This window comes from Oenanthe melanoleuca, chromosome 25 (assembly GCF_029582105.1).
Source record: "Oenanthe melanoleuca isolate GR-GAL-2019-014 chromosome 25, OMel1.0, whole genome shotgun sequence".
In the NCBI taxonomy this organism is placed as follows: domain Eukaryota; kingdom Metazoa; phylum Chordata; class Aves; order Passeriformes; family Muscicapidae; genus Oenanthe; species Oenanthe melanoleuca.
In genome coordinates, this window is record NC_079358.1 from 6,053,034 (window position 1) to 6,071,615 (window position 18,582).

At 52.9% G+C, this 18,582-nt stretch overlaps 1 protein-coding gene and 1 long non-coding RNA gene across 2 annotated transcripts; one reads left to right on the forward strand and one right to left on the reverse strand.

Annotated features, from left to right (window-relative positions):
- Positions 1 to 1,029: 1,029 nt before the first annotated feature.
- PSMD8 (proteasome 26S subunit, non-ATPase 8) lies at positions 1,030 to 13,882 on the forward strand. The gene is made up of 7 exons (XM_056510302.1): positions 1,030 to 1,242; positions 2,389 to 2,461; positions 4,066 to 4,168; positions 5,664 to 5,829; positions 7,204 to 7,304; positions 9,716 to 9,827; positions 13,673 to 13,882. Exons 1-7 carry the CDS (start codon positions 1,054 to 1,056, stop codon positions 13,808 to 13,810), a joined length of 882 nt encoding a protein of 293 aa, XP_056366277.1. The 5' UTR covers positions 1,030 to 1,053; the 3' UTR covers positions 13,811 to 13,882.
- LOC130262997 (uncharacterized) lies at positions 10,555 to 11,172 on the reverse strand. The gene is made up of 3 exons (XR_008842251.1): positions 11,127 to 11,172; positions 10,856 to 10,970; positions 10,555 to 10,670 (listed from the first exon to the last, which is right to left on the reverse strand). It is a non-coding gene; the product is annotated as an uncharacterized LOC130262997 (long non-coding RNA).
- Positions 13,883 to 18,582: the final 4,700 nt, after the last annotated feature.

Consider the following 18,582-nt stretch of genomic DNA (forward strand, 5'->3'; position numbering starts at 1 on the left):
AATCCCTTCAGGGACCCCCAAAAACCCTTCAGGGACCCCCAAACCCCCCAAGGGACCCCCCAAAACCCCCCGGGACCCCCCAAATCCCTTCAGGGACCCCAAAAACGGACCCCCAGCCCCTCCCCCCTCCGGGACCGTTTCTTATCTCGCCGCGTTTTATAAAGGGGGGGGGGGGGGGGGAGGGTGGGGGAGGGGCGCGGTGGGGGCGGGGCGCGATGGGGGAGGGGGGTGGGGGAGGGGAGCTGCGCCCCCCCCCGGAAAAAAAACAAAACAAAAAAAAAAACAACAACAAAAAAAATCTCGGAGAAAAACAAAACCAAAAAAAAAAAACCCAAAAAAACAAAAAAATATGAAAAACCCAAACCCGGCTGTGACAGTGCGATCGACCCCGTGACGTCACACGCGCAATGACGTCACCCCAACCCCCGCCTAGGTGACGTCATCCCCGGGCCCCTCCCCGTGGCTCCGGCCGTAAAGCGCGCGGCCGCGGCTGTCGCAAAGGGCGCGGGAGGGCGGGAAGCGCCTGTCGCAAATGCTGCGGGTTGCCATGGCGACCAGCGCTCTGCTTGGCGTTACCATGGGAACGGACCCGGGGTTTCCAAAACTTCCGGGGGACCCCAGAAACACCCCGAGAACCCCTAAAATCACCGCGGGGAACCCCAAAACCCCCGGGGGAGCCCCAGAAACCCCCCGGGGACCCAAAACCCTTCGGGAGGGCCCGAAACCCGCGCGAGGCGCCCTCTGAGGCGGAGGCGCCGTAAAGCGCCGCGGCGGTCGCAATGAATCGTTGGGTTACCATGGTTACCGCAGCGGCATTGCCGCAAAGAGAGGGGCGTTGTCATGGAGGCGCGGTGGGGGGGGAGGCCGTAAAGCGCGACGATGGGGGTTACCACGGTGACGCCGTAAAGCGAGGGGGCGGCCGTCGCGAAATCCCGCGTCGCCGCGGCGACGGCGCGGCGAGGCGGGCATCGCCGTAAAGCGCGGCGGCGTTGCCGCGGTAACGGCCGCAAAGCGCGCGCGGCGCGCGCGGCAGTGTCGCGTTGGCGCGCAGTCATGGCGGTGCCGAACGGGGCCGGGGCCGCGGGCGGGACGGGCCCGGGGCTCGGGCTGGGGCCGGCGGGGCCCGGCGGCGGCGGGAGCGGCCTCAGAGCCGCGGCCGGGCTCTACGAGCAGCTCAAGGGCGAGTGGGGCCGCAAGAGCCCCAACCTGGCCAAGTGCGGGGAGGCGCTGGGCCGGCTGAAGGTGAGGGCGGGGGCGGAGCTGAGGGGGTTTTGGGGGGAGTCTGAGGGGATTTTGGGGGAGCTGAGGGGATTTTGGGGGAGCTGAGGGGATTTTGGGGGGGGTCTGAGGGGGTTTTGGGGGGAGTCTGAGGGGATTTTGGGGGTTCTGAGGGGATTTGGGGGTCTGAGGGGATTTTGGTATTTCTGAGGGGATTTTGGGGGTTCTGAGGGAATTTTGAGATTTCTGACGGAATTTGGAGGGTTCCTGTGGGGATTTTGGGGTTTCTGAGGCGATTTTGGTGGTTCCTGAGGGGATTTTGGGGGAGTCTGAAGTGATTTTGGGGGGTTCTGAGGGGATTTTTTGGGTGTTCCCGAGGGGATTTGGGTGTTCCTGAGGGAATTTTGGGTGTTCCTGAGGGAATTTTGGGGTTCCTGAAGTGATTTTGGGGGGTTCTGAGGGAATTTTGGGTGTTCCTGAGGGGATTTTGGGTGTTCCTGAGGGGATTTTGGGGGGTTCCTGAGGGAATTTTGGGGGGAGTCAGAGGGGATTTTGGTATTTCTGGGGGAATTTTGGGAGTTCCTGAGGGGATTTTGGGAGTTCCTGAGGGGATTTTGAGATTTCTGAGGGAATTTGGAGGGTTCCTGAGGGAATTTTGGGGGTTCTGAGGCGATTTTGGGGGACTCTGAGGGGATTTTGGGGTTCCTGAAGGGATTTTGGTGGGTTCTGAGGAGATTTTGGGGGTTTCTGAGGGGATTTTGAGATTTTTGAGGGAATTTGGAGGATTCCTGAGGGGATTTTGGTGGGTTCTGAGGAGATTTTTGGGGTTTCTGAGGGGATTTTTGGGTACCTGAGGAGATTATGGGGTTCTGAGGGGATTTTTGGGGTTCTGAGGGGTTCCCTCGTTTTTGGGGTGCTGGGGCTGAGGGAATTTTGGGTTTCAGGGGGGGTTCCCCAGTTTTTGGGGATTCCCAGGATTTTTTGGGAGTTCCTGTTCCATCATTTCCTGCCTGGGCTGTAAACAGCAATTAGCACTGAATCACTAATTACCCGGGTCATTAATTACCTGGGTGGGTGGGGGCTGGGGGGAGGCTGGGATTCCCCAAATCCTTTTGGGACCGCCCCCAAAAATCCCCAAATTCCCCCAAAATCCCCCAAATTCCCTCCCAGGTCGCTCTGCTGGATCTGAATTTCCTGCCGACCTCTGGCTCTGCCATGACCAAACAGCAGCTGCTCCTGGCCCGTGAGTGCCCCAAAATGGCCCCAAAAATGGGCCAAAATCATCCCAAAAAATGGCCCAAAATCACCCCCAAAATCGCCCCAAAAATGGCCCAAATCACCCAAAAAATGGCCACAAATCAGCCCCGAAAATGGCCCAAAATCACACCCAAAAAATAGCCCAAGAATGGCCCAAAATCACCCCAAAAATGGCCCAAAATCACCCCCAAAATCGCCCCAAAAATGGCCCCAAAAATGGCTCAAAATCACCCCAAAAATGGCCCAAATCACCCAAAAAATGGCCACAAATCAGCCCCGAAAATGGCCCAAAACCACCCCCAAAAAATAGCCCAAGAATGGCCCAAAATCATCCCAGAAATGGCCCAAAAATGGTTCAAAATCACCCCAGAAATGGCCCCAAAATGGTTCAAAATCACCCCAAGAAATGGCCCAAAATAACTCCAAAAATAACTCAAAACCACCCCAGAAATGGCCCCAAAATGGTTCAAAATCACCCCAGAAATGGCCCAAAATCACCCAAAAATGGCCCAAAATCACCCCAAAAATGGCCCAAAATCACTCCAAAAATGGCCCAAAATCACCCCAAAAATGGCCCCAAAAATGTCCCCAAATCACCCCAAAAATGGCCCAAAATCACCCCCAAAAATGGCCCAAAAATCACCCGAAAATCTCCCTCATCCCAGGGGATCTCCCTTCCCAGAATTCCCACAAAATTCTTCACAAATTCTCTGAATTTCCACAAAGTTCTCTCCAAATCCCAAATCCCCCCTGACCCTTCTCCCAGCCCCAAATCCCGAATTGTTCCCGTTCCCAGGGGACATCCTGGAGACTGGGGCCCAGTGGAGCATCCTGAGGAAGGAAAAGTCTCCAAAATCCCCCCAAAATCCCATTGAAACCCCCCAAAATCCCCCAGATTTCCCCAAAAATCCCCCCCAAATTCCATTTCAAATCCCCCAAATCCCATTGAAACCCCCCCAGATCCCCGAGATTTCCCTCCAAATCCCGAATTGTTCCCGTTCCCAGGGGACATTCTGGAGATCGGGGCCCAGTGGAGCATCCTGAGGAAGGAAATCCCCCCCAAATCCCCCCAAAATCCCATTGAAATCCCCCCAAAATCCCATCCAACCCCCCCCAAATCCCCCAAATTTCCCCCAAATCCCGAATTGTTCCCGTTCCCAGGGGACATCCTGGAGATTGGGGCCCAGTGGAGCATCCTGAGGAAGGAAAAGCCTCCAAAATCCCATCCAACCCCCCCCAAACCCCCAAATCCCCCAGATTTTCCCCAAATCCTGAATTGTTCCCGTTCCCAGGGGACATTCTGGAGATTGGGGCCCAGTGGAGCATCCTGAGGAAGGAAAAGCCTCCAAAATCCCCCCAAAATCCCATTGAAATCCCCCCAAATCCCCCCAAATTCCCCCCAAATCCCGAATTGTTCCCGTTCCCAGGGGACATCCTGGAGATCGGGGCCCAGTGGAGCATCCTGAGGAAGGAAACCCCCCCAAATCCCCCAAATTCCATCCAAACCCCCCCAAAATCCCCCAAATCCCATTGAAACCCCCCCAAATCCCCCAGATTTCCCCCCAAATCCCGAATTGTTCCCGTTCCCAGGGGACATCCTGGAGATCGGGGCCCAGTGGAGCATCCTGAGGAAGGACATTCCCTCCTTCGAGCGCTACATGGCCCAGCTCAAGTGCTACTACTTCGACTACAAGTGAGGGGGGGGCTCTGGGGGGGGTTTTCAGGGGCTTTGGGGGGCTCTAGGGGGGCTTTGGGGGGCTCTGGAGGGGATTTTGGGGGTTTTAGGTGGGTCTGAGGGGGCTTTGGGGGATTCTGGGTGGGCTTTGAGAGGCTCTGGGTGGTCTCTGAAGGGCTTTGAGAGGCTCTGGGGGGGCTTTGGGGGGACTCCGGGAATCTGGAGGGGATTTTGGGGTGTTTTAGGTGGGTCTGAGGGGGCTTTGGGGGGCTCTGGGGGGATTTTAGGGGACTCTGGGGGGGTTTTGAGGGGTTCTGGGGGGACTCTGTGGGAATTTGGGGAGATCTGGAGGGGATTTTGGGGGGTTTTAGTGGGTCTGAGGGGTTTTAGGGGGCTCTGGGGGGCTTTGGGGCATTGGAGGGGTTCTGGGGGGGCTTTGGGGAGCTCTGGGGGGGATTTTGGGGGGTTTTAGGTGGGTCTGAGGGGGCTTTGGGGGGCTCTGGAGGGTTTTAGGGACTCTGGGGGGCTTTGGGGGGGTTCTGGGGGGCTCTGAGAGGAGTTTTGAGGAGCTTTAGAGGATTTTTGGGGGGCTCTGAGGGGCTTTGGGGCACTTTGAGGGGTTCTGGGGGGTTTGGGGGGGCTCTGGGGGGGGTCTCTTCGTGCTCCCAGAACCATCCAGAACATTCCAGAACCCACTCAGGGGGGAGCTGCCCGAGCTGGTGTTCAGCTGGGGCTGATCCTGGGGGGCTCTGGGTGGTTCTGGGGGTCTCAGGGGGGTCTCTGGGTTGTTCTGGGGGGGTCTCAGGGGGTCTCTGGGTGCTCCCAGACCCCCCCAGAACATTCTGGGACATTCTGGAACACTCTGGAACCCCCCAGGGAGGAGCTGCCCGAGTCGGCCTCGCGCCACCAGCTGCTGATCCTGGGGGGTCTGGGGGTCTCTGAGGGTCTCTGAGGGTCTCTGAGGGTCTCTGGCTGGTTCAGGGGGGGTCTCAGGGGGTCTCTGGGTGCTCCCAGAACATTCTGGAACGTTCTGGACCCCCAGGGAGGAGCTGCCCGAGTCGGCCTCGCGCCACCAGCTGCTGATCCTGGGGGGTCTCTGGGTTGTTCTGGGGGACTCTGGGGGTCTCAGGGGGTCTCTGGGTATCTCTGGGTGGTTCTGGGGGGTCTCAGGGGGGTCTCAGGGGGTCTCTGGGTGCTCCCAGAACATTCTGGAACATTCTGGACCCCCAGGGAGGAGCTGCCCGAGTCGGCCTCGCGCCACCAGCTGCTGATCCTGGGGGGGTCTGGGGGTCTCTGGTTGGTTCTGGGGGGTCTCAGGGGGTCTCAGGGGGTCTCAAGGTTCTCCCAGTACCCCCCAGAACATTCTGGATCCCCCAGGGAGGAGCTGCCCGAGTCGGCCTCGCGCCACCAGCTGCTGATCCTGGGGGGGTCTGGGTTGTTCTGGGGGTCTCAGGGGGTCTCAGGGGGTCTCTGGGTGCTCCCAGAACATTCTGGAACACTCTGGATCCCCCAGGGAGGAGCTGCCCGAGTCGGCCTCGCGCCACCAGCTGCTGGGGCTGAACCTGCTGTTCCTGCTGTCCCAGAACCGCGTGGCCGAGTTCCACACGGAGCTGGAGCGGCTGCCGGCGCCCGACATCCAGGGGAACCTGTTCATCAGGCACCCCGTGTCCCTGGAGCAGGTCTGGGGTCCTGGGGGGTCCTGGGGGGTCCTGAACATCCAGGGGAACCTGTTCATCAGGCACCCCGTGTCCCTGGAGCAGGTCTGGGGGTCCTGGGGGGGTTTGGGGGGTCCTGGGGGGGTTTGGGGGGCATTTGGGGGGTCCTGAACATCCAGGGGAACCTGTTCATCAGGCACCCCGTGTCCCTGGAGCAGGTCTGGGGGGTTTGGGGGGTCCTGGGGGGGTTTGGGGGGTCCAGGGGAACCTGTTCATCAGGCACCCCGTGTCCCTGGAGCAGGTGGGGGGTCCTGGGGGGGTTTGGGGGGGTCCTGGGGGATCCTGAGGGGGATTTTGGGGGTCCTGGGGGGGTTTGGGGGGTCCTGGGGGGTCCAGGGGAACCTGTTCATCAGGCACCCCGTGTCCCTGGAGCAGGTCTGGGGGTCCTGGGGGGTCCTGGGGGGGATTTGGGGGGTCCTGGGGGGGTCCTGGAGTAGGTTTAGAGGAATTCTGGGGGGTCCTGAGGAGAATTTGAGGGGGGTTAGGGGGGATTTGGGGAGATTTTGAAGAAATTTTGGGGCTGGAATTTCACCTGGAGCAGGTTTGGGGGGATTTTGGGGGGTCCTGAGGGGATTTTGGGGGTTCCTGGGGGGATTTTGGGGGTTCCTTAGGGGATTTTGGGGGATCCTGGGGGAGGATTTTGGGGAGATTTGGGAGCTGGAATTCCAGGGGAACCCAGAATCCCATTTCTGGGATGTTTTATTCCATTTTTGGGATGTTTTATCCAGTTTTTGGATTATTCTATCCCATTTTTGGATTATTCCATTTTTTGAGATGTTTTATCCATTTTTTGAGATGTTTTATCCATTTTTTGGGTCTTTTACCCCATTTTTGAGATATTTTACCCCATTTTTGAGATATTTTATCCCATTTTTGAATATTTTATCCCATTTTTGGGATGTTCTATCCCATTGTTGAGATGTTTTACCACTTTTTGGGTGTTTTATCCCATTTTTAGGGTCTTTTACCCCATTTTTAGGATGTTTTATCCCATTACTGGGATGTTTTACCTCATTTTTGGCTGTTTTACCCCATTTTTGGGTTGTTTTACCCCATTTTAAAGAAGTTCTATCCCATTTTAAAGAAGTTTTATCCCATTTTAAAGAACTTTTATCCCATTTTAAAGAACTTTTATCCCATTTTAGGATGTTTTTTCCCATTTTTAGGATGTTTTATCCCAATTTTAGGATGTTTTATCCCAATTTTAGGGTGTTTAATCCCAATTTTAGCATGTTTTATCCCATTTTTGGGATGTTTTATCCCATTTTTAGGATGTTTTATCCCATTTTCGAGCTGTTTTACCCAATTTTGGGATTTTTATCCCATTTTTATCCCCAGTACCTGATGGAGGGCAGCTACAACAAAGTGTTCCTGGCCAAGGGCAACATCCCAGCAGAGAGCTACACCTTCTTCATTGACATCCTGCTGGACACCATCAGGTCTGGGAGCCCAAAATCATCCTAAAATCACCCCAAAATTACCCAAAATTACCCCAAAATCATCCTGAGCCCCAAATCCCCACTGAAATATCCCAAAATCCACCCAAACCCTCACCTGGCACAGCTCCACCTTCTTCATTGGCATCCTGCTGGACACCATCAGGTCTGGGAGCCCAAAATCCTCCAAAATCATCCTAAAATCAGCCCAAAATTACCCAAAATCATCCTAAAATCATCCTAAAATCATCCTGAGCCCCAAATCCCCACTGGAATATCCCAAATCCACCCAAACCCTCACCTGGCACAGCTCCACCTTCTTCATTCAGATCTGGGACCCCAAAATCCTCCAAAATCAGCCCAAAATCATCCTAAAATCATCCCAAAATCATCCTAAAATCATCCCAAAATCCCCCTGAGCCCCAAATTCCCACTGGAATATCCCAAAATCCACCCAAACCCTCACCTGGCACAGCTCCACCTTCTTCATTCAGATCTGGGACCCCAAAATCCTCCAAAATCAGCCCAAAATTACCCAAAATCATCCTAAAATCATCCCAAAATCAGCCCAAAATCATCCTAAAATCATCCCAAAATCCCCCTGAGCCCCAAATCCCCACTGGAATATCCCAAATCCACCCCAACCCTCACCTGGCACAGCTACACCTTCTTCATTCAGATCTGGGACCCCAAAATCCTCCAAAATCATCCCAAAAATTACCCAAAATCATCCCAAAATCATCCTAAAATCATCCTGAGCCCCAAATCCCCACTGGAATATCCCAAATCCACCCAAACCCTCACCTGGCACAGCTCCACCTTCTTCCTTCAGATCTGGGACCCCAAAATCCTCCAAAATCATCCCAAAATTACCCAAAATCATCCTAAAATCATCCCAAAATCCCCCAAAATCATCTTAAAATCATCCCAAAATCATCCTGAGCCCCAAATTCCCACTGGAATATCCCAAATCCACCCAAACCCTCACCTGGCACAGCTCCACCTTCTTCCTTCAGATCTGGGACCCCAAATCCCCCAAAATCAGCCCAAAATCATCCTAAAATCAGCCCAAAATCATCCTGAGCCCCAAATCCCCACTGGAATATCCCAAATCCACCCCAAATTCTCACCTGGCACAGCTACACCTTCTTCATTGACATCCTGCTGGACACCATCAGGTCTGGGAGCCCAAAATCCCCCAAAATCCTCCAAAATCAGCCCAAAATCAGCCCAAAATCATCCTAAAATCATCCTGAGCCCCAAATCCCCACTGGAATATCCCAAATCCACCCCAACCCTCACCTGGCACAGCTCCACCTTCTTCATTCAGATCTGGGACCCCAAAATCCCCCAAAATCACCCAAAATCATCCTAAAATCATCCCAAAATCATCCTGAGCCCCAAATTCCCACTGGAATATCCCAAATCCACCCCAAATTCTCACCTGGCACAGCTCCACCTTTTCATTCAGATCTGGGACCCCAAAATCTTCCCAAAACGTTTCTCTCATCCCCCAAATTTTCTAATTTCCCCCAAACTTCCTCAGAAAATGCCCCAAAATCCCCTCTGACCCCCCCAAAATCCCTCAAACCCCCAAATTCCCCCCTCAAACCCCCCCAGTATTCCCCCAAAATCCCCTCTTGGAGCCCCCAAAATCCCCTCTGACCCCCCCAAAATCCCCTCTGACCCTCCCAAAATCCCCTCTGACCCCCCCAAAATCCCCTCTGACCCTCCCAAAATCCCCTCTGAGCCCCCAAAATCTCCTCTGACCCCCCCAAACCCCCCTGTGACCCCCCCAAACCCCCTCCAGACCCCCCAATACTCCCCCCCAAAGCCCCTGTGACCCCCCAATCCCCCTGTGACCCCCTTAAACTTGCCTCAAATCCCCCAATTTCCCCACAAACCCCCCTGTGACCCCCCAAATCCCTGTGACCCCCCAAATCCCCTCCAGACCCCCCAAAACCCCCTGTGACCCCCCAAACCCCCTGTGAGCCCCTTGAACTTGCCTCAAATCCCCCAATTTCCCCCCAAACCCCCCTGTGACCCCCCTGTGACCCCCCAAATCCCTGTGAACCCCCAAATCCCCTGTGACCCCCTCCAGACCCCTCAATTTCCCCCCCAAACCCCCCTGTGACCCCCCTGTGACCCCCCAAACCCCCTGTGACCCCCCTGTGACCCCCCAAACCCCCCTGTGACCCCCCTGTGACCCCCTGTGACCCCCCAATCCCCCTGTGACCCCCTTAAACTTGCCTCAAATCCCCCAATTTCCCCCCCAATCCCCCTGTGACCCCCCGGTGACCCCCCAAATCCCTGTGAACCCCCAAAGCCCCTGTGACCCCCCTCAAAATCTCCTCTGACCCCCCCCAAACCCCCCTGTGACCCCTGTGACCCCCCTGTGCCCCCCCAAACCGCAGGGACGAGATCGCCGGCTGCATCGAGGCCGCCTACGAGCGGATCCTGTTCCCCGAGGCCGCGCGGATCCTGTTCTTCAGCTCGCCCCGGAAAATGACTGACTACGCCAAGAAGGTACAGGGGGGCCAAGAACACCCTGAAACAGCCCTGAAACACCCTGAGATAACCCAAAAACACCCTGAGATAGCCCAAAAACACCCTGAGATACCCCGAAACACCCTGAGATAGCCCAAAAACACCCTGAAACAGCCTGAAACACCCTGAGATAGCCCAAAAACAGCCTGAAACAGCCTGAAATACCCTGAGATAGCCCAAAAACATCCCAAAAACACCCTGAGATAGCCCAAAAACACCCTGAAACAGCCTGAGATAGCCCAAAAACACCCTAAGAAATGACTGACTACGCCAAGAAGGTACCGGGGGGCCAAAAACACCTCAAATACACCCTGAAACAGCCTGAAACAGCCTGAGATAACCCAAAAACCACCCCAGGAAATGACTGACTACGCCAAGAAGGTACAGGGGGGCTGAAACACCCCAAATACACCCTGAAACAGCCTGAAACACCCTGAGATAGCCCAAAAACACCCTAAAACAACCTGAAACACCCTGAGATAGCCCAAAAACAGCCTGAAACAGCCTGAGATAGCCCAAAAACATCCCAAAAACACCCTGAGATAGCCCAAAAACACCCTGAAACAGCCTGAGATAGCCCAAAAACACCCTAAGAAATGACTGACTACGCCAAGAAGGTACCGGGGGGCCAAAAACACCTCAAATACACCCTGAAACAGCCTGAAACAGCCTGAGATAGCCCAAAACCACCCTGAGACAGCCCAAAAACACCCTGAAACACCCTGAGATAGCCCATAAACAGCCTGAAACAGCCTGAAACACCCTGAGATAGCCCAGAAACACCCCGGGAAATGACTGACTACGCCAAGAAGGTACAGGGGGCTGAAACACCTCAAATACACCCTGAAACAGCCTGAAACAGCCTGAGATAGCCCAAAAACAGCCTGAAACACCCTGAAAACACCCTGAGATAGCCCAAAAACACCCTGGAACAGCCTGAAACACCCTGAGATAGCCCAAAAACAGCCTGAAACAGCCTGAAACACCCTGAGATAGCCCAAAAACACCCTGAAACACCCTGAAACAGCCTGAGATAGCCCAAAAACATCCCAAAAACACCCTGAGATAGCCCAAAACCACCCTGAAACACCCTGAAACACCCTGAGATAGCCCAAAAACAGCCTGAGATAGCCCAAAAACACCCTGAAACAGCCTGAAACAGCCTGAGATAGCCCAAAAACATCCCAAAATACCCCAAAAACACCCTGAAACACCCCGAAAACACCCTGAGATAGCCCAAAAACAGCCTGAAACACCCTGAGATAGCCCAAAAACCACCCCAGGAAATGACTGACTACGCCAAGAAGGTACAGGGGAGCCCAAAAACACCCTGAAACACCCAAAAAACACCCTGAAACACCCCAAAACCACCCTGAGATAGCCCAAAATACCCCAAAAACACCCTGAAACACCCCAAAAGCATCCCAAAATACCCCTGAAACACTCTGAGATACCCCAAAAACACCCTGAAACACCCCGAAAACACCCTGAAACACCCCAAAAACACCCTGAAAGACCCCCAAAACACCCCGGAATACTCCAAAAACACCCTGAGATAGCCCAAAAACCACCCCAAAAAAAGACTGACTGCGCCAGGAAGGTACAGGGGAGCCCAAAAACACCCCAAAAACACCCTGAAACACCCAAAAATACCCTGAAATATCCCAAAACCAACCTGAAACACCCTGAGATAACTCAAAACCACCCCAAATCCCCCCAAATCCACCCCAAACACCCCAAATCCCCCCAAATCCACCCCAAACACCCCAAATCCCCCCCCAAACACCCCAATATCCACTCCAGACTCCCCAAGTCCCCCCAAAACTCACCAATATCCCCCCAAAACCCTCTAAAATCCACCCCAAGCACCCCAAACCCACCCCAAGCACCCCAATATCCACCCCAAACACCCCAAATTCCCCCCAAATCTTCTCCAAACACCCCAAATCCCCTCAAAATCCACCCCAAACACCCCAAATCCCCCCAAATCCCCCCAATATCCACTCCAGACACTCCAAATCCCCCCAAAACTCACCAATATCCACCCCAAACCCTCTAAAATCCACCCCAAACATCCCAAATCCACCCCAAACACCCCAATATCCACCCCAAACCCACCCCAAACACCCCAAACCTTCCCCAAACACCCCAAATACCCCCCAAATCCCCCCAATAACCACTCTAGACACTCCAAATCCCCCCAAAACTCACCAATACCCACCCCAAAGCCTCTAAAATCCACCCCAAACATCCCTAATCCCCCCCAAATCCCCCCAATATCCACCCCAAACACCCCAAATCCCCCCTTTAACCCTTTCTCTCCCTCCCCCAGCGGGGCTGGGTGCTGGGCCCCTCCAACTATTACAGTGTGGGGGGGTGACCCCAAACACCCCAAACACCCCCCAAACACCCCAACATCCACCCCAAACACCCCTCAAATCCCCCCAATATCCACCCCAAACACCCCAAATCCCCCCTTTAACCCTTTCTCTCCCTCCCCCAGCGGGGCTGGGTGCTGGGCCCCTCCAACTATTACAGTGTGGGGGGGTGACCCCAAACACCCCAAATCCCCCCCAAATCACCCCAATACCCACCCCAAACACCCCTCAAATCCCCCCAATATCCACCCCAAACACCCCTCAAATCCCCCTAAACCTTCCCCAAACACCCCAAATCCCCCCCAAATCCCCCCAATATCCACTCCAGACTCCCCAAATCCCCCCCAAACACCCCAATATCCATCCCAAACACCCCAAATTCCCCCCCAAACACCCTTTAACCCTTTCCCTTCCCCTCTTTAATCCTTTTTTCTCCCTGCCAGCGGGGCTGGGTGCTGGGCCCCTCCAACTATTACAGTGTGGGGGGGTGACCCCAAACACCCCAAATCCCCCAAACACCCCAATATCCACCCCAAACACCCCTCAAATCCCCCTAAACCTTCCCCAAACACCCCAAATCCCCCCAATACCCACCCCAAACACCCCAATATCCACTCCAGACTCCCCAAATGCCCCCCAAAACTCACCAATACCCCCCCCCAAACACCCCAATACCCACCCCAAACACCCTAAATCCCCCCCAAACACCCCAAATTCCCCCCCCAAACCCCCTTTAACCCTTTCTCTCCCTGCCAGCGGGGCTGGGTGCTGGGCCCCTCCAACTATTACAGTGTGGGGGGGGTGACCCCAAACACCCCAAACTCCCCCAAACCTTCCCCAAACACCCCAAATCCCCCCAAATCCCCCCAATATCCACTCTAGACACTCCAAATCCTCCCAAAACTCACCAATATCCACCCCAAACCCTCTAAAATCCACCCCAAACATCCCTAATCCCCCCCAAATCCCCCCAATATCCACCCCAAACACCCCAAATCCCCCTTTAACCCTTTCTCTCCCTCCCCCAGCAGGGCTGGGTGCTGGGCCCCTCCAACTATTACAGTGTGGAGGGGTGACCCCAAACACCCCAAACCCCCCAAATCCCCCCAATACCCACCCCAAACACCCCAATATCCACCCCAAACACCCCTCAAATCCCCCCAAACCTTCCCCAAACTCCCCAAATCCCCCCAGATCCCCCCAATATCCACTCGACTCCCCAAATCCCCCCCAAAACTCACCAATACCCACCCCAAACACCCCAAATCCCCTCCAAACTGCCCAATACCCCCCCAAATCCCTCCAATACCCACCCCAAGCACCCCAATATTCCCCCCAAACCTTCCCCAATCACCCCAATACCCACCCCAAACCCCTCCTGACCCCCCAATACCCACCCCAAACACCCCAAATTCCCCCTTTAACCCTTTTTTCTCTCCCTGCCAGCGGGGCTGGGTGCTGGGCCCCTCCAACTATTACAGCTTCGGGGGGCGGCAGCAGAAGGCCGAGGACCCCCCGATCCCCTCGACAGAACTGGCCACGCAGGTGATCGAGTACGCCCGGCAGCTGGAGATGATTGTGTGACCCCAAAAACACCTGAACCCCCTCCTGTCACCCCTCCTGTCACCCCTCCTGTCACCCCTCCTGTCACCCCCTCCTGTCACCCCCTCCAGGGTTTTCAACGTTTCCATTTTTTTTTTTGGTTTTTTTTTTTTTTTTTTTTTTTTTTTTTTTTTTCCCCCCAATGAGGGTTGAACTGTTGCCTCGCCTCAAAATCTTGTTTATTTTTATTTTTTTTGGGGTTTTAAAGGGGTTTAATTCTTTTTTTTTGGTTTTTTTTTCCAATGAGGGTTGAACAGTTGGAAGGTGGTTTGGGCCTCTCAGCAAAATCTTGTTTATTTTTATTTTTTTGGGGTTTAAAAAGGGTTTTAATTCTTTTTTTTTGTTTTTTTCCCCAATGAGGGTTCAACAGTTGCCTCGCAGCAAAATCTTGTTTATTTTTATTTTTTTGGGGTTTAAAAAGGGTTTTAATTCTTTTTTTTTTTGTTTTTTCCCCAATGGGGGTTCAACAGTTGCCTCGCATCAAAATCTTGTTTATTTTTACTTTTTTGGGGTTTCCAAGGGATTTAATTGTTTTTTTTTTTTTCCAAATGAACAGTTGGAAGGTGGTTTGGGCCTCACAGCAAAATTTTGTTTATTTTTATTTTTTTGGGGTTTTAAAAAGGGTTTTAATTCTTTTTTTTTGTTTTTTTTTTTTCCAATGAGGGTTGAACAGTTGCCTCGCAGCAAAATCTTGTTTATTTTTATTTTTTTTGGGGTTTTTAAAGGGGTTTAATTTTATTTTTTGGGGTAGTTATGTGTTTAAAATTGGTGTTGGGGGGGTTTGATTTCCATTTTCCTTCTGTTGTGTTTTGGGGGGGAGTCAAAGTGAGGGATCCCAGCCCCCCAAATTCCCATTTTTATCTCAACTTCCCCAAATTTTTGGGAGATTTCACGATTTCAAAGGTTTTTTTGGTGGGGATTTGGGGACCCCCCCTGCACCCCCTTTTTGGGCAGTATTGGGGGGCTGAGCCCCCTCCTCCTAAACATGGACCCCAAAATGTTTCAATAAAGTTCTGGAGCCGAAATTTGGGGGGTCTGGGCCCATTTTTGGGGGGTCTGAGATAATTTTGGGGGGTCTGGGTCCATTTGGGGGGTCTGAGATAATTTTGGGGGGTCTGAGCCCATTTTGGGGAGTCTGAGATCATTTTTGGGGGGTCTGGGTCCATTTTAGGGGGTCTGGGCAAATTTTTTGGGGGGTCTGTGATAATTTTGGGGGGTCTGGGCTGATTTTGGGGGTTCTGGGCTCATTTTGGGGCTTCTGGATCCATTTTGGGGGTCTGGGTCCATTTGGGGAGTCTGAGATAATTTTGGGGGGTCTGAGCCCATTTTGGGGGTCTGGGTCCCATTTTTGGGGGAGGTTGGTCTAATTTTGGGGGGTCTGAGCCCATTTTGGGGGGTCTGGGCTGATTTTGGGGGGCTCTGGGTCCATTTTAGGGGGTCTGGATCCATTTTGGGGGCTCTGGGTCCATTTGGGGGGTCTGAGATAATTTCGGGGGGTCTGAGCCCATTTTTGGGGAGTCTGAGATCATTTTTGGGGGGTCTGGGTCCATTTTAGGGGGTCTGGGCAAATTTTTTGGGGGCTCTGTGATAATTTTGGGGGGTCTGGCCTCATTTTGGGGGGTCTGGGCCCATTTTTGGGGGGGTTGGTCTAATTTTGGGGGCTTTGAGCCCATTTTGGGGGGTCTGGGCCCATTTTGGGGGGTCTGGGCTGATTTTGGGGGTTCTGAGCCCATTTTGGGGCTTCTGGATCCATTTTTGGGGTCTGGGCCCATTTTTTGGGGGGTCTGAAATAATTTTGGGGGGTCTGGGTCCATTTTGGGGGGTCTGGGCTCATTTTGGGGGTCTGGGTCCATTTTAGGGGGTCTGGGCTCATTTTGGGGGGTCTGGGCCCAATTTTTGGGGGGTCTAAGATAATTTTAGGGGGTCTGGGTCCATTTTTGGGGGTCTGGGCTCATTTTGGGGGGTCTGAGCACATTTTTGGGGGGTCTGGGCTCATTTTGGGGGGGTCTGATAATTTTGGGGTCTGAGATAATTTTGGGGGGGTCTGAGCCCATTTTGGGGGCTCTTGGTCCATTTTAGGGGTTCTGAGCCCGATTTTGGGGGGTCTGGGCTCATTTTGGGGAACCTGAGCCCATTTTGGGGGTTCTGAGATAATTTTGGGGGTCTGGGTCCATTTTTGGGAGCAATCGATCACAGGCATTGATAATCGATCCCAGAGCGATCGATCACAGGCATTGATAATCGATCCCAGAGCGATCGATCACAGGCATTGATAATCGATCCCAGAGCGATCGATCGCAGGCATTGATGATCGATCCCAGAGCGATCGATCACAGGCATTGATAATCGATCCCAGAGCGATCGATCACAGGCATTGATAATCGATCCCAGGCATTGATAATCGATCCCAGAGCAATCGATCCCAGGCATTGATAATCGATCCCAGAGCAATCGATCACAGGCATTGATAATCGATCCCAGAGCGGTTGATCACAGGCATTGATAATCGATCCCAGAGCGATCGATCACAGGCATTGATAATCGATCCCAGAGCGATCGATCACAGGCATCAATAATCGATCCCAGAGTGATCGATCACAGGCATTGATAATCGATCCCAGAGCGATCGATCACAGGCATCGATAATCGATCCCAGAGCGATCGATCACAGGCATTGATAATCGATCCCAGAGCGATCGATCACAGGCATTGATAATCGATCCCAGAGCGATCGATCACAGGCATTGATAATCGATCCCAGAGCGATCGATCACAGGCATCGATAATCGATCCCAGAGCGATCGATCACAGGTATCGATAATCGATCCCAGAGCGATCGATGGCAGGCATCGATAATCGATCCCAGAGTGATCGATCACAGGCATTGATAATCGATCCCAGAGCGATCGATCACAGGCATCGATAATTGATCCCAGAGTGATCGATCACAGGCATCGATAATCGATCCCAGAGCGATTGATCACAGGTATTGATAATCGATCCCAGAGCGATCGATGGCAGGCATCGATAATCGATCCCAGAGCGATCGATCACAGGCATTGATAATCGATCCCAGAGCGATCGATCGCAGGCATTGATAATCGATCCCAGAGCGATCGATCACAGGCATCGATAATCGATCCCAGAGTGATCGATCACAGGCATTGATAATCGATCCCAGAGCGATCGATCACAGGCATTGATAATCGATCCCAGAGCGATCGATCACAGGCATTGATAATCGATCCCAGAGCGATCGATCACAGGCATTGATAATCGATCCCAGAGCGATCGATCACAGGCATCGATAATCGATCCCAGAGTGATTGATCACAGGCATCGATAATCGATCCCAGAGTGATTGATCACAGGTATTGATAATCGATCCCAGAGCGATCGATCGCAGGCATTGATAATCGATCCCAGAGCGATCGATCACAGGCATTGATAATCGATCCCAGAGCGATCGATGGCAGGCATTGATAATCGATCCCAGAGCGATCGATCACAGGCATTGATAATCGATCCCAGAGCGATCGATGGCAGGCATTGATAATCGATCCCAGAGCGATCGATCCACAGGCATTGATAATCGATCACAGGCATTGATAATCGATCCCAGAGCGATCGATCGCAGGCATTGATAATCGATCCCAGAGCGATCGATCACAGGCATTGATAATCGATCCCAGAGTGATCGATCGCAGGCACACGCAGTCGAGCCCAGAGTGATTGATCAGCAGGGATGGGCAATCGATCACAGATCAATCGATCGGCAGACATCAGCAATTGATCCCTGAGCAATCGATCCACAGGCATTAAGAATCGAGCTGGGAGCAATCGATCACAGGCATTGGTGATCGATCACAGGTATTGGTAATCGATCCCAGAGCAATCGATCACAGGTATTGGTGATCGATCACAGGTATTGGCAATCGATCCCAGAGCAATCGATGACAGGTATTGGTGATCGATCACAGATCAATCGATCCCTGAGCAATCGATCACAAGTATTGGTTATCGATCCCAGATCAATCGATCACAGGTATTGGTAATCTATCCCAGAGCAATGGATCACAGACATTGGTTATTGATCCCAGAGCAATTGATCAGCAGGCTTGAGCAATCGATCACAGGTATTGGTTATTGATCCCAGAGTGTTTGATCAGCAGGGATGGGCAATCGATCCCAGATCAATAGATCAACAGACATCAGCAATCGATCCCAGAGCGATCGATCACAGGCATTGGTAATCAATTCAGGAGCAATCGATCACCAGGTACGAGCAATCGATCCCTGAGCAATCGATCCCAGGTATTGGTTATTGATTCCAGATCAATCGATCCCTGAGCAATCGATCACAGGTATTGGTTATTGATTCCAGATCAATCGATCCCTGAGCAATCGATCACAGGTATTGGTTATTGATCCCAGAGCAATCGATCCCTGAGCAATCGATCCCTGAGCAATCGATCCCAGGCATTGGTTATTGATCCCAGAGCAATCGATCCCAGGTATTGGTTATTGATCCCAGAGCAATCGATCCCTGAGCAGTCGATCCCAGGTATTGGTTATTGATCCCAGAGCAATCGATCCCAGATCAATTGATCACAGGTATTCGTTATTGATCCCAGATCAATCGATCAGCATGGGGGTTTCTCGGTTTTCCTTTTTTTTCTTTAAGGGGTTTTTGGACTTTTCATTCATTCATTCATTCAATCATTCATTCATTCATTTATTCATTCATTCATTCA

Coding starts and splice junctions, on each gene's coding strand:
- PSMD8 (XM_056510302.1), top strand. CDS start 1,054: ATGGCGGTGCCGAACGGGGCCGGGGCCGCGGGCGGGACGGGCCCGGGG. Junction 4,169..5,663: donor TGCTACTACTTCGACTACAA/GTGAGGGGGGGG, acceptor TGGATCCCCCAG/GGAGGAGCTGCCCGAGTCGG. Junction 7,305..9,715: donor ATCCTGCTGGACACCATCAG/GTCTGGGAGCCC, acceptor CCCAAACCGCAG/GGACGAGATCGCCGGCTGCA.